General features: G+C 36.8%; 1 protein-coding gene across 1 annotated transcript in view; it reads left to right on the top strand.

Moving 5' to 3' along the window:
• Positions 1–11,986, top strand: part of LOC118854388 (bifunctional heparan sulfate N-deacetylase/N-sulfotransferase 4) — a 221,893-nt gene extending 209,907 nt beyond the window's left edge. The window contains exons 10-11 of the mRNA XM_036764746.1: positions 7,870–7,972; positions 10,601–11,986. Coding sequence (XP_036620641.1) covers positions 7,870–7,972; positions 10,601–10,720 — 223 coding nt within the window. The 3' untranslated portion in view covers positions 10,721–11,986. The remainder of the gene's footprint in view (positions 1–7,869; positions 7,973–10,600) is intronic.
• The last annotated feature ends 3,055 nt before the right edge of the window (positions 11,987–15,041 follow it).

The raw sequence follows: 15,041 nt of genomic DNA on the forward strand, positions 1-15,041 counted from the left end.
CATCATTCCCTGATGTCATGGTCCTCTTCAAAAATGAAAGACAAACACAACAATAGATTCCTTGAATACACGAATTTATCTTTTGCCTTTTTTTGTATCCTCAGCACTTAGTACATTGCCTGGCACACAGTAGGGCTCTTAATAAATATTATATACATAAAGCTTCTGCTAGAAGTGAAAAAAGGAAGGTTTTGGTTTAATTTCTTTTTAGACCACTCCACTCTTCTAAAAAGAGAAAGGATTGCTGGTTCTTCACATAGCATTTCCTTTATGAATGATTTTCCTACATGAATGATTTCATGCTTAGACTAATTTGGCAGGCTCTTAGCAAAACATTCTCAGTAATTTTTTCAAAAAATGTCTGAATTATTTATTGATGCATGGACACCTGTCTTTGCCCATCTGCAGTCCTGGTGTTTTTTTTTAACATACCCATCATGTTTACTCTAAATAATGGTTTGATATTCAGTAAATATGAGCAATCACAGTTTGGAGGATAAGAGAATGTAATCTAGCGGAGAAAACATCACTTTCAGTATATGTCTCTCTTGTGTAAAAATTAACCAATAATGCTGAAGGAGATGATCAAGATAGGCTTCCCTCCATCATCACATCTTGATTCTTGTCTAAGATAGGCACTTTGGAAAGACTCTAGTCTTTGATTGACTAGCACCTTATTTAAACCATTTAAAACAATGGATTAACTAATCTTCAAAGCGAATTCATTTTCTCAATTCCCCCCTCCCCTGAGGGAATATAAGCTCCTTATGGGTAGGAGCTTTCATTTTTGTCTTTGTATATCCATCGCCTACCATCATAGCAAATTGTACTGACAAAGTGATTACTAAATGCATGTTGATGGATTGACTAATTTTTCTTCCCAGAGCATTGAGGGAAATGCAGCCATTAAGAAGATGTGGAGTTTAGTTTATGACCATCCCACCCTCCAGAAAGTCTTCTGCCAGTCAGGTCAACCCTCCATCTTTGAGTATTTGTGCTGTTATAAGCTCTGCCTCAGAGCAGCTGCTGCAAAGAGCAATCACTGATTACATTCTTTCCTGAGATCTCTGCACTACCTGAGTGCAAGGGAGACAGTTTCCACCTATGTGTCAATTTCCTGGCTTTGTTTCCAGTGCCATATTTTTACCTTAATTCAGTTAAATATACTCATCCTGAGGCAGAAAAATGCTGTTTAGGGGCATAGTTTTGCAATGCTTTGCTTCTTGTGCATGCTGGGTTGTTTCTCCTCTTGGGAAATTAATGAAAGGAAAAGCAGTACATACGGCAAGGAGCAGATTGAAAAGTCCAGGTTGGAAATGACTCCACCATCAATTTATCCATTTAATCAGTGATTTATTTAATTTTAATTGATACAAATACTAGGACAACCTCGGCTGCAAAGATTAGGTCTTTGATAATAGGCTGGGCAGGGAACTATGAAGAAAATTTCCCCCTTCTCCTAAATGAGTTCACATATGGGCTGTAGCAAATTGCAGGTGCACTCATATTATAGAAATGGGCCCAGGGCAACAAAATATTCTGCAACTAATTAACTTTACATCCCAGCCAATTATACTTCATCCTTCTAAAACATCTGCTGAGCAGCAAAAATGCAAACCCTTTCAATGTTTTATGCATGCAGCAAGTCCCATAAGCAATAAATTCAAAACTTACCTTCTCATTTGGTTCCTGCTTTTCTTTTTGCTTTACTGTTGTTGTTTGTCTTAATCTAAAATTCTGACATAGCAGGGATTTAGATGGGATAATCAGACCACGTAAGTAAGTAATTTTTTTTTTCCTTTTTGAGACTGAGCATACATTTTGGAACAAAAGCAACATTGGACTCATTGGCATAAAACAAAGTGAAGTAAAGCTTTGGGACCTATATTATCAAGTTTGGCTCTTTCTAAAGATCAACAACCAAGGGGTTGTTGATCTTTGCTTGCTTTTTTCACTATATGGACATATCTATTCATGTGATCAGAAATCAAACAAACAACCAGACAGACCCACAGTCAGACAAACAGAGATATACAAAGAGAGTGAGAGAGAACAGCAGGAGGATCACTGTCACAGATCATAGAGTATGTGGGAGAGAGTGTGAGCACTGGAGAGATCACAACTCATCCACCTATCATCCACTTCAACTCTTGTCCAGATTCTCTACTAAATCCTTTGCAAGGCGTCAACCCTTTTATTGTTGAGAGAAACCCCTTTCTCCTACTCATCTAGGCTCACAACCTCAGTTTCATACCTCTACTCCTGACTGACACTCACCCTACATACCCAATCTGTTGCCAAGGTTTGTCATTCTGACCTTTACAATATCTCTCTCATATGTCCCTTTCTCGCCATGCAAACAGCAGGTCCTATTCTCCTCATGACTGAACTATTGAAATTAACCGCTGGTTGGTCTCTGCCTCAATTCTCTTCCTCAGTCTAGTCCATCAATTCTTCACTCAGCTATCAGTCTTCCTCAGGTACAGGTTCGACCACATAATGTTGTTGGTCGTTGAGTCATTTCAATCCTTTCTGACTCTTCATGACTCCATTTGGGGTTTTATTGGCAAAGAGACTGGAGTGGTTTGCCATTTCCTTCTCCAGCTTACTTTACAGATGAAGAAACTGAGGCAAGCAGAGTTAAGTGACTTGCCCAGAATCGCACAACCAGTAAGCATCTAAGGCAGGATTTGAACTCATGAGGAATCTTCCTAATTCCAAGACCAGTACTCCATCCACTGAACTATCTAGCTGCCCCGTCATCCCTGGCTATTACCTCCAGGATCAAGCAAGCAGAAAATTCTCTATTTGATTTTTAAAGCCCTTCATAACACAGACCCCTCCTACCTTTCCAATCCTCTATACTTTATTCCTTTTCACATACTCTATGATCTGTGACAGTGACCTTCCTGCCATTCTCTCCTAATACTCTCCATCTCCCTATTCTTTCTTTCCAACAACTGTTAGCCGTGCCAGTGATGTTCTCCCTCTTCTCTTCCACTTTCTGACTTCCTTTATGACTTAGTGCTAATCTTCCTGGTCCACCCTATAGCTAGTGCCTTCTCTATGAGATTATCTTCCATTTGTACTGTGTATAATTGATATGAACATAATTGTTTGCCTGTTGTCTCCCCCATTAAACTATGAGTTCTTTGAGAGTAGAGGATTTTTCTTTTGGCCTTTCTTTGTAGCCCCAGTGGTTAGCAAAATACTTGGAATATAGTAAGTACTTAAGAAATCCTTATTGACAGACTGATGTGATGAATTATTGGCCACGGTGACCCATGAAACAAATAAAAATACAAAATAGCCTTCTGTGATGACTGACTGGGGTAGCGCAAAAGAGGGGAAAGAGTCCTAAGAATCACAGTTTTATAGACTATCTACAAATGTTAGCTTAGCCATTGACGCCTCCCCAGTGACCAACAAGTGAACATATTAGTAGAGAAACTTAATTGTTATCAGTCTTGACATTCTTGCTATAAATGAAACCAGAAGACAAAAGAGGTCACTGCCAAATGGAAAGATGGCTCCCAGCTGCTCCTCGGAGAGGCAAACAAAGGAGTGGTGATCTCTGTAAAATGTTTATGAGATTACATACAAATGGAAGACATTCTTAATAAAGGGCAATATTTAACAAGTGATTCCATTCGTTTAGCACTTTACATCACACAACTGACTGAAATGTATAGAAAATATGAAGTCCAATTGAGCTTTTTTTTAATTTACTAAAATAAAATTGACTCAGTAAAGCAAAATACCACCTTTTAAAGTCTCTCTTCCAGAATTCTCCCTTGCATGGTAAAACCACACAAGAGTCTTTAAAAGACCTAATAGATAATTCAGTTCGATGATGCAGAGTTAATTTATATCAATCTAGGCATAAAATAGGGAGATTTCTACTCACCAAAAGTGTTGGCCTCCATAATGAAAGAAAACCCAGATGGAATCCAAATGGAAGAGGAATTTTCCATAGATGGCAAAGCTCGTTAGCTGTATCTGTTTGTGGAAGACATTATTTTAGTTATATCAAACCATGTGGGATATTACATAGACTCACGAGATCCATGATCATTCAAAATAGTTTCATCATTTATTTAACTAAGTCGTCTTGCCATTACCTCTGCTGTTGCTCCACTTCCCCACCTGGAACTAGGAAGTTAGGAAGACCTGAGTTCAAATCCAGTCTCAAACATTTACTAGATGTGTGATCTTGGGCAAAACACTTAACTATGTCTCTGTTAAATGGGGATGATAGTGCTTACCTCCCAGAGCAGTTATGAAGATCAAATGAGATAATATTTGTATTATTATTACTAACCACACTGGACCTCTAGAAACTATGCCCCCAGTCCCTGGGAATAAATGCTCCACTAATCTTTGGAAGTCCTATCCTGTGGCCAAGCTACGTTTAATGGTGAATGAATGAGTGATTGTAAAAATACCTACACTGCTACGTTTAGCTAGCCTTAGATGAGACCATATATTTCCCATATTACCTGGACCATCTTGTATTCAGCCTTGCCCATATAGCCACTTTTCCCACTTTCCCCTCTCCCTGCACTTTTCACCTCTTGTTTATTGGCATGGTAATCAATCATGGTACATTACTTCTGGAAAGATTGCTTGAATTAACTCTCCTTTGGCCTATCACATCATTTCTCTTACTCCCTAGACCAAATCTCTCTTCTCTAGGTACCACTCCCCTTCGTAGTCGTTGTCTAGTAGAATATAAGCTATTTGAGAGCAAGGATTGTCTTATTTTTGTGTTTATATTCTAAGCACTTAGCACAGCAATTGGCACTTAATGCTTAATAAATGCTTTTTTATTCATCTAACCAGTCGTCTGAAAAACCAAGTAGATGAAAAATTCCTACGAGATGTTGCTCAACAGACAACCAATCCACCAATATATGTTATCTTAGATAGATAGATAGATATCTTGGGTAGATGTTACCAATGGACATATGAGCTGGGTCTAGAGGTGAACAGGAGGAGAAGAACAAGTTGTATTTCCTTTAGGAAAATGGATATTGCTTTTAATATCTTCAGTCTTCTTAGAGAATAAAATACGCATCATTTTAACAATAATAATCTTCTGGTGGTATTGTTTCATTCCTAGTTTTAGAATACTATATTCTCTGAAGAAGTAAAATGAAAGGTCACAATAGAATCAATAGAGATTCACGTGGTAGATGTGAGCAGGCTGCAACAAATGATAAACAGAGAACTTTACAGGACACAAGACATTAAATATCATCAGAAAGATGGGGGGGAAACACAGCTGGTCACATAATAAGACTGAAGTGTAATGGATGGATAGCTTGTGAACTCCACCACAATATAGGCAATATAAAGAGACCTAAAGGAAGACTGACCACTTTAGGTAGACCTGCTTGGAGGATTCAGGGAAGGTCATGGGCAGAGTTGTGCCCATGGGGGGACAGGCAGAGATGGGCTGCCACTATGCAGCAATGGAGAAAATATCCACATCAGTGAAATCACAGATCTGTCCAAAAAGCTAGAAAATTTAGTATTAGATTTTTTTGACTTATATCAAATAAGTTAACATGTAAAACATTTTGCAAAGCTTAAAGTGTTATAGAAATGCTGCCTATTATTAACTATTACTGTGACTTAAAGGCAAGAGGTCTCTAAGCCTTTGGCCTCTTTGTTTCTTACTCTGGAGCATATTTTCCAACATGTTGTTTGCTGCCTTCCCCTTTGCCCCTCTTGCATTCAACTGCAACTTTCTTCTGTCTTCTGGTTTCATTTATAGCAAGAATATCCTCCAGATGCACGTCTATTTCAAGGGTTGCCGAATTATGGCCTTCAGACCAAAATTCCTCCCATTTTTATTCAGCTGCAAGCAAAGAATATTTTTTTACATTTTAAAATAAAGTTTTATTGTATTTTAAAATATAAAAACCATTCTTAACTTTCAGACTGTGCAAAAAAAAAAACATGTGGTAAACTGGATTTGGCTCTCAGGCAATAGTGTGCTAAGCCCCAATCTGTTTGTTCAGAATGGCCATGAACTTCACCTTTAGAGCAGTTATAGATAATCTTTAGAGGCAATTTAAAAACCATGTGGCATTTAACTCACTGTTTCATTTTCTGCCATCTCTGACAAAAAGGAAGGGAACCACACAGCACTGAGGACCCTTGTACATTTTTCTTTTCTTTCATGGATTGCCATTGCCAAAGAATTCATTGCCTAGTAGGCAGCCTACTAACGACGGTCTTCTGGATGCTGATCCTTACAAAGTAGACATAGCTTTTCACCAGTACTGTCTTGGAAGCCTTTTTGAGTATGATAAAACTTGCTGGAATTCATGCTTTAACAGCTTAGCCTTCAAGTCGCTTTTACTTACAGAGGCAGCATGGCCCTCGCAGAGAGAGTGCTAGAAAAGAGTACTGGGCATAAAATCCTTCCTCCAAGTTACTGGCCAAGTGACATGGATCACTTAACTTCTCTTGGCCTCGGTTCCTCATCTGTAAAATAAATGGGCTAGACTCTCTCTTCTAGGTCTCTTCTAGCTCAAAATCTGTCATCTTATAATACATATAAAAATACAGTATCAATAGGACTTATTGAAGGTCACCGTAACTCATATGGAAGATATCTTCATGAAAAGCGTTTAAAATTTCTACAAAAAAAATTTACAATTTTAGGGAAAATGACTGCTCTAATATTCAATTCACATCAATTAAACATACGTTAAGTACTTGTGAAGCATTACGCTAGGCATACAGGGACAGATAAAAATAATACCAGCTATATAACATTTCCTCTGTTCCAGACACTGTGCTAAGTGATTTAAATTATTATCTCATTTGATCCTCACAATGACCCTGGGAGGTAAGGGCTATTATTATCCCATTTTATAGATGGGGAAATTGTGATAGGGTACAATAGATGGGATACAATCCTTGAGAACAAGGAACATTAAATCCCATGGGAGAAAAAACATATACAAATGACTGTAACAGTAGATTGGTAAGAACATTCCTACCATAGATGCATTCTTTAATCTCAAAAGAAAATCATAGAAGATAATAATGACATGTACTATCCATGGAGAGGTAGCCTGGTTTAATAGATGGGAGGCAAGCCTTGGAGTCAAGAAGACCTCTTAGATTCAAGCCACACCTTTAACACATATGAACATGGGCAAATCATTAAGACTGTAGGCAAGTCTCTAACAGGGAAAGGATTTAAAGCAATAGAAAAAGCACTGTCTCTTGAGTGAGATGACCTGGGTTCAAATCCCATAACTTAGAGCCTGTGTGACTTTAGGTAAGTCACTTATTTACCCTCCCTGGAACTCAGTTTCCTCACCTGAAAGATAAGGGGGTTAGAATAAATGGCCTCAGACTTCACTTTCCTGAAGGACTAATAAGTTGTAGACCATAAACTTAGAGCTAGGAAGAACTTAGAGACCATCTAGGCCAACCCCTTCATTTTACAAATGATCTAAATTGATGGAGGCCATTTTCAAACAGGTCCCCTGTATTGATGATCTCACAGGTCTGAGCCAAATAACAACAGTGACAACAGATAAACCAAGAGACTCTATCTAACCCTACATTTTTTTATGAATGAGTAAATCTCAAAACTTAATTGAGAATTAACTTAATATAAAATTAGGATAAAAATCTATGGATCTTTTATTAGGGTAGACATGTTCAAACACACTCAGCTTCCATGGCTCAGACAGCCACCATTTTGTATATAGTAAGTGAGTTAGATAGTTAGGAAAGGTGTTAATGCTTCTGTGCCCTAAAGTATTCTTAGAGTCTCACTGATGAGTCTGCCTAAAATATCCTTATGTAATTTGGAATAATTACTGGTTTAACTCTTTGTAGGTTTGACCCTCAAAAGGGCTTTTGGTGTCAGCTACTAGAAGGAGGAAAAACCAAATGCCTTGGGAAAAGTAAAGGCCGAAAGTACCCACCAATGGATCTAGAGGTACTGGTTTCCTTTTGTTTGTTGATTTTTTTCCCAGCTTTTGAGTTATTTTCTTTAAAAACAAATCTCAAGCAAAGAGTGCTACAAAGATAGATATAGTGATTTTCCTATTACACTTAATCAGTTTTCAGTAATTTGCTAGTTTTAAAGACATGTTTAACAATGATTTTCTAACTTGCTATTAAAAATATTGCCACAAATACTGGACATACTAAAATATTTTCTTTAAAGTTACATGAAACTGCGGTGTGAGTGACCCTAATGTCTAGGAATTTGCCAAATAGGCTGATTCAGGGTGAAGCATAGAAATAATGTTATTAATTCCCTATACTCTTCCTAAAAACTTATTTTTTTTTCAGGAAGACTTCAGAAGTTTTGTCACTCAACCAATATGTCTCATGTTGGAGATAAAAGAGAGATCTAAAATATTTTCTACCTCTAAAAAGTTTGCAGTCTAGTTGGAAAGACAAATATAATTAATCTATTAGAGAAAGACGAAGAAAATCTAATAAAACTAAATTATGTGAAACTAGACAAGAAATACAAGAGGAGCATAGAGAAGAGTGAGAGCCATAGGTACCAAAGTAGTCAGGAAAGGCTTCAAGGGAGTGGGAGACTTTGGCTGGACCCTGAAGAATCTGAAGGATTCATATAGAGCCAGGTGTCTTCATTATTTTTGTGTCTAGCATTCTGGTAAAGCCATGGAACCAATCTCAGAACGGTGTTTTTAAATATATAAAGTAAAATACATGGCACTCTAAAGGAAACTAATTATACTGAAATATAATTATCCAAAAAATTGTTAAACCCATTGTCATGGACTCCCCATTAAGGACCCCTGAATTATAGGGATTGTTCAAGGTAGTTAGTTGCCTGCTCAATTTGATGAACTGAATGTTTAGAAGTTTTGAAGACATGTTCCTATGGAAGGTATGGATATGCCCATTGGTACCTTGTTGAGAAAACTAAAGACATCTGATTTAGTCTCTGTTATGGGGCTGTCCTGAAGGTAAATGGTTGGCTTGGTTTTTTGGGGGGAATGAGTTTCACAGCTTGACCATGATCCCAAGATGAACTGATTGGCACAGACTCTTGGGAAGATGGATGCCTTTGAGAGGAGCTACTTACTCTTTTGTGCTAGACTATGAAAGGTACCCCACAGGCCTGCTTAGTGCTCCTACTTTTTCTTGTGCAGTTTTTTTCTGCAGAAACACTAGGAGTAGAACAGGGAGGGGAGATGGAGAGTGGGAACTGAAGAAGGGCTGTGTGCAGAAAGGAGGGAACTATTAATGACAGCTTTGGAGCTATTAATCTCTGGTATGTCCTCACCCAGATGACTGGACAATAAGAGTTCTTGAACCCTACCTCTCTTCAGGAGTTCTTGAGAGCTCCCAAAGCAGTCTTTCCACCAGTCCTGATCACTGAGATGCATGAGGTTACTTTAGTTCTTTCAACAAAGTACCTGGAGGAAGATCCACACTTTTTTTTATGGGGAATGCTATCAAAGGTTTAATGTTATCAATGAGGAGCCCCACAAAAGACTGGAAGTTCAAGTGGTCTAGGAACATCCTTGACTAGTCACCTAACTCTTAAGTTATTTAGCTCAGGGGAGATTCCTTTTCCATTTCCATGACAACATGCTCCTTTATGGCAAAATGTCACTATAACAATTAAAGTAAGAAAACCAAGGAAGTGATAAACTATCAATTATAGACAAAGGCAAAAATATTTGGGCAAAGCATCCATGTTAATAAAAACCCATCAATATGACTTTGGTGACATTAATACATGCTGCTGTCGCATTCTCTACCTCCCTTACCTAATAAGAGAAGTAAAGCAATTAATCTAGCTGGAATAAGACAAGATTCAAATTTTAAGAGACAAGATACAGAAACCAGATAAATCTATAGCGTGAGAGAGAGAATATGATGTTATAAAACCAGACAAGACTTCCCCTACCCCTGTACTGTTTTAAATTGCTTTAGACCACTGATCCCATTCCTTTTTAATAGCTCACATATAGTACTTTCACTCTATGAACTAGTATTGCTGTCTCGCAAAGACATGCAAGTTTTACCCCTTCTTGTCACTAGTTTCCCCTTCTGCCCCTTCAGACTCCTTCCATACTCATTCCTATTGTGAAGCTCCTGCCAACTTTTCCCACCATGAATACTCTATTCCTGCTCATTTAGATGACACATAAGGCCCACGGAGGGGTTTTTACTTAAGAGCTGTCTTGTTGCCATGGCCTTTGAAAAAGGTTCATGGACTGATTGTGCCATTAATTGACTCATTAAGGAGCCACTGCATACCATTGACTGAATGATGCTGAAGTAGATAATTTAGCTTATTTAGAAAGTTAAACATTTATGCTAGTGAGGTATCAGGGAATCCTCTTTTAAAACATACACACATACATACACACATATAATTTGCAGTAGAACAAAGGGAAAAGATGGGCAGTGTGGGATAGGATAGGAATAAGAAGATCAAGTAGAGGGAGGGTAGCAAGTAAAAGTAATCAGACAAAGAGATTTGGAGGTTTCTAGAAGCTCTGCAGGAATGTAGACTGCTTCCTAACTAATAACTTCGTTTTTGCCTTACTTTGCATGTTTCCTTATCACTCAGTCTAGAGCATTCCTCTCCAGTTACTACCGAGATCATAATGTGGAACTGTCCAAACTTCTGCACAGACTGGGACAACCTCTGCCGTCGTGGCTGAGACAGGAACTGCAGAAAGTAAGATAGCGCTGGAAAAAAGGACCCCAGCCTCATATGACAATTACCTTTATTATCAAGAATAAAAACCGATCTACGCTTTATACTTTCTCAATGCACTCGTGATTGTCAGTAGAGGACTTTGTGAATAACTTCTCTTTCTGAAAAGAAAAGATAAAAAGAAGAGACAAGAAAAGAGATATGAAAAGAAAAGGAAAAGAAAATCTACTTTATATGCACACACCAACAATTACTAGCATTGATTAATCTCTGTATCAGCTTTTAGGAAACAATGCAGAGTTAACATGGCATTATTCGATATCCAAATTGGAACTCATGATGGATTCCAGTTTCTCTGTTAAACAGGAAATTCCCAAAATTGAATGTGCAACTGATAGCCCTCATCATTTCTAAAGGTTCAATTACAATCTGTCAGGCTAGGAGCAAGGGCCCAAAATGTGTGTCACTGCATTTTGAGGTTGGGAATAACCCAATGTCTGAATTCAGTGGCTCACTTTTTCTTTTCCTTCATATTATCTAGTCAATTTTGGTATAATTTGGTATGAGAAAGAACATCTTCCCACACTCCATTTGTTTTATTTAAATATCCATGATTTATTGTCACCAACCCCCCTAGTCGTTTGCATTTCTTTTAGGGTGGCTTGAGACCCTCATTGAATTCTGCTGATTTACTAAAGACTGTGAAGTGAGCCTATGTGAAGTAGACCCAGCACACAAAGACCTCTTTTTCACTTTGCCTTTGGAGGAAGGAGGCTGATCAAAATCAGTGTGAACTTTGCTGAAATTGCTGTAATTTTTGCTGTTCCTGTTGCTTTTTAGCTTTTTTTTCTGCCAGTCTCAAAGAGGTCTTTCATCATGGTTGTCTAGATCCCCTAGTGCCCATGATCATGGTTTGAGATATGGTTTCACGTGGAATATTTTGTCATAATGTCACTGGTGGATGTGGGACAATCATTAGAAGGGTCCCAAACCAAACCAAGCTATTAGCTGAGTTATTTACACAGTGACAATATCACACATATGAGCAAGGGGGAGTAGAAGGGGAAAAGGAGCAGAAGCCAAATCTTATTTTTTGGAAAGACTGAGAACATTTGGATCTGTTTAAAAGCATCCTAAGACACACACATCCTCTGTCCTCTATAAATTTGTTAGATTTTTAAATTTTGAAACCATGAATCTTTTTCTTCCCTGTGTTTTATTTTGCTATTGTTATGAATCTATAAATAGTAAGCTTTACCAAATACATCCTTCGTTGAAAAAGATCAGGATTATAAAAAGAAAGAAAATATCCTAAGATATTTATTTACTTTGCCCATTTAAAAATTATTTTCTCACCAAATACCTTGTTCCTGAGACTACTTCACTCAAAAACTCTTCTTAGATAAAAGGATATGCCCCTTTCTATTTAGGGTGTTTCATTGTTCTTTGAAAATTCTAGATAGGTGTTATTCTACCTACCATCCAGATTCCTTTTAATCCCATTAGTCAGCTGAAGTTTAATGTGGTTTTGTCAATTTGTAAAGTGCTACCTACAGATAAAATTACTACAGGCCAACAAAAACAGGCTTGCTTTGGTAACATTAGCCATCAACACAGGCTTTATGCAGAAGAGTTTTATTGTGGGCCAAGACTTTTCTACACTGCCTGTAACTAAGCTTCATTAATCCTGTAAACAATTTAAGTAATTTTGCTTGTAACATTACTCATTATGTAACTGTTGGGAACCTGAAAGACCCATTTTTGAGAACTCAACCAGTTTTTTTTTTTTAAAAAAAGAAAAAAACAAACCAAACCATTTATTAATAGGAAACTGTAGAGTTTAGTTTTTATTTTCCCCCCTCAAGTTAATCATGACTTCAATTTCTAAATTATATCATGCATTTCCATTTCAGTGTGATTGGGGTGAGGAAGGTGAGAATTTGGCTTCTTATTTGTTCTATGCTATCTAGTGATAGCTATAAGCTTCTGATATTTTGGAGAAATTCTAATGGGTTTTTTTGAGCATTTTTTTTCAACTCAGCAAATATAAAATGAATACCTTCTCATCATACTAGATGCTGGAGGATACGAAGATGTATAAGACATGTTCTTTACCTGCCAAGGAGCTGGTAAGAATTAGAAGGCATGGAGTCAGAAATCAGAGATCTAGAACTGGAAGGGAACTTAGAGGCCAGTAAGTCCAAACCTCTTATTTTTTTAAATAGGGAAACTGAGGCCCAGAGAGGCTGTGATTTGCTCGATGTCACACAGATACTAAGTATCGTAGGTGGGATTGAAACCCAAGTAATCTGACTCTGGAACTCCTTGTCTTACTGTACCATGCTGCCCAAAAGGTTTCTTCTTTTCTGTTCATCGTCTTTTGCTGTGTGGCTCAACCACAGGATTCAAATTTATACCCCTGCAGGGGTTTAGGTGACTGTTGTACTGTTTTAAGTCAAATGCAAGCACCTAGCAGGACTCTGCCACTTCTCAATGCATGTATTTCTGCCCTCATCTTTCTAGGACTAAATGGACTCATTTGTTAGTCAATGCTACTTGCAATCATATCATAATTTTTTTCTGATGAAAAGGTCATTCTTTATTTTTTCCCATGTGGGAAAAAGGGCATATTTTATATTATAGCAATAAGGGAGGAAGGGGAGGAAGCCTTTACATATACACAATTATATGTATATATATGTAAGCATATATATATACATATATAGTGTACATATAATCATTTCTATATTATTCATTTAACTCAACTTCAACTCACTACCAGTTTCAAGATATAAATCATTGTAGTTCTGTGGGTTTATTTTTAATTTGAAAAAATAATGCATAAGGAATAATTCATATATGGAATCCAAGAAAAAAATTTGCCTCCCTTTATCATTATATCATCTCAGAAAGTTAAATATATATGTATAAGTATACATATATAAATATTCATGCATGTGTGTATATACATGTATGTGTGTACGTATATATGTATACAGATGTGTACATAGATACATCTTGTTTGGTAATTAACAGACCAAAAATTCCCATTTTATTAGTATTGTATATAGATTACAAAAATAATATTTTACATTTAATATAACACTTAAAAGTCCACCACAACTCTGTGAAGTAGGCAATATCAGTATTATCACCCCATCTTAAGAGAGGGCTCTGAGATGTCAGGTGTTGTTCCCAAGATCACATGGCTAATAACCAGTATCTGAATTTACTCCAACAGCTATTCCCAACTCCAAAATATTAGGCATAACTTTCATCTGATTTGTAACAGAGCACAAAGTAATTGCAAGTTCAGTTAATGAAGTGTTTTGAAATTTCAGGACACCATAATTTTTACCCACTGGATATTTCAAGATTACATAGTCAAAGTAAAATTTAAGTGATTATTAAGATTTTAAATAAGCGTTAGCCTATTTCCTTGATTCAATTATAGTTATGTTCCAGAGGGAATCTACCAACAATCCCTCACACAGGGATTATTCTTCTTCTCCAAATGCTGTTAAATTAAAAAAATTTAAAGTTGCTTGAAAGGAAAAAAATGTGGGGGAAAAGGAAGATAATATTCCTAATCACATGTACCATGGTCTAACTCCTACTTCTTAAAGACACCTCTGAGGTGCCACATGATGTTATTAAGATGTAATGGACAAAGGTTATGGTTAAAAGTGCCCTCTCTCCTAATTGCAGGATGTGACATGAAGGACCAACATAGGGAAAGCAAATAAAAATTGTGTGAATAGTTCCTTTTTTGTTTGGTTTTGACAAAACCAGATCATTTGCCTATAGGTGACTTTTTAGTTCAACATGCATCTTTTCAAGTTTAAATGATTATACTGCTTTTTTTCTTCCACTTTCTTTTATCTTTCAGTCTCCTCTTGTATTTCTGATTTATCATTTCAGTGTGTCCATTAGTATCCAAACCATCTATCATAAGGACTAAATATATATATATCGTTTCCTTATAGAATTTAGTTTCATATATAGGCATATATAACATATATATGAAAACAATGTTTATATCATATGTATATAACATATATGAAACTAAATTTTATACTTTGTTTTCATATGTATATGTGTGCATATGCATATGTACAAATACATACATATACATATGAAACCAAATTTTATAACGAAATATTATTTCAAGTGCTCACTGTTCCAGGGATTGGACGCTTTATAAAATCTAGGCAGCACTGTTTGGAAGTACCTCAAAAATAATGCCAGGAAAAGATTCTAGACATGAACTAACAGACTTCCCACAAGATTTTCTATTGACTATGGAAATGCAATTTAATTCTAAGCATACCTAGGCATATTCACAGTATGT

Source organism: Trichosurus vulpecula, chromosome 6 (genome assembly GCF_011100635.1).
Source record: "Trichosurus vulpecula isolate mTriVul1 chromosome 6, mTriVul1.pri, whole genome shotgun sequence".
In the NCBI taxonomy this organism is placed as follows: Eukaryota; Metazoa; Chordata; class Mammalia; order Diprotodontia; family Phalangeridae; genus Trichosurus; species Trichosurus vulpecula.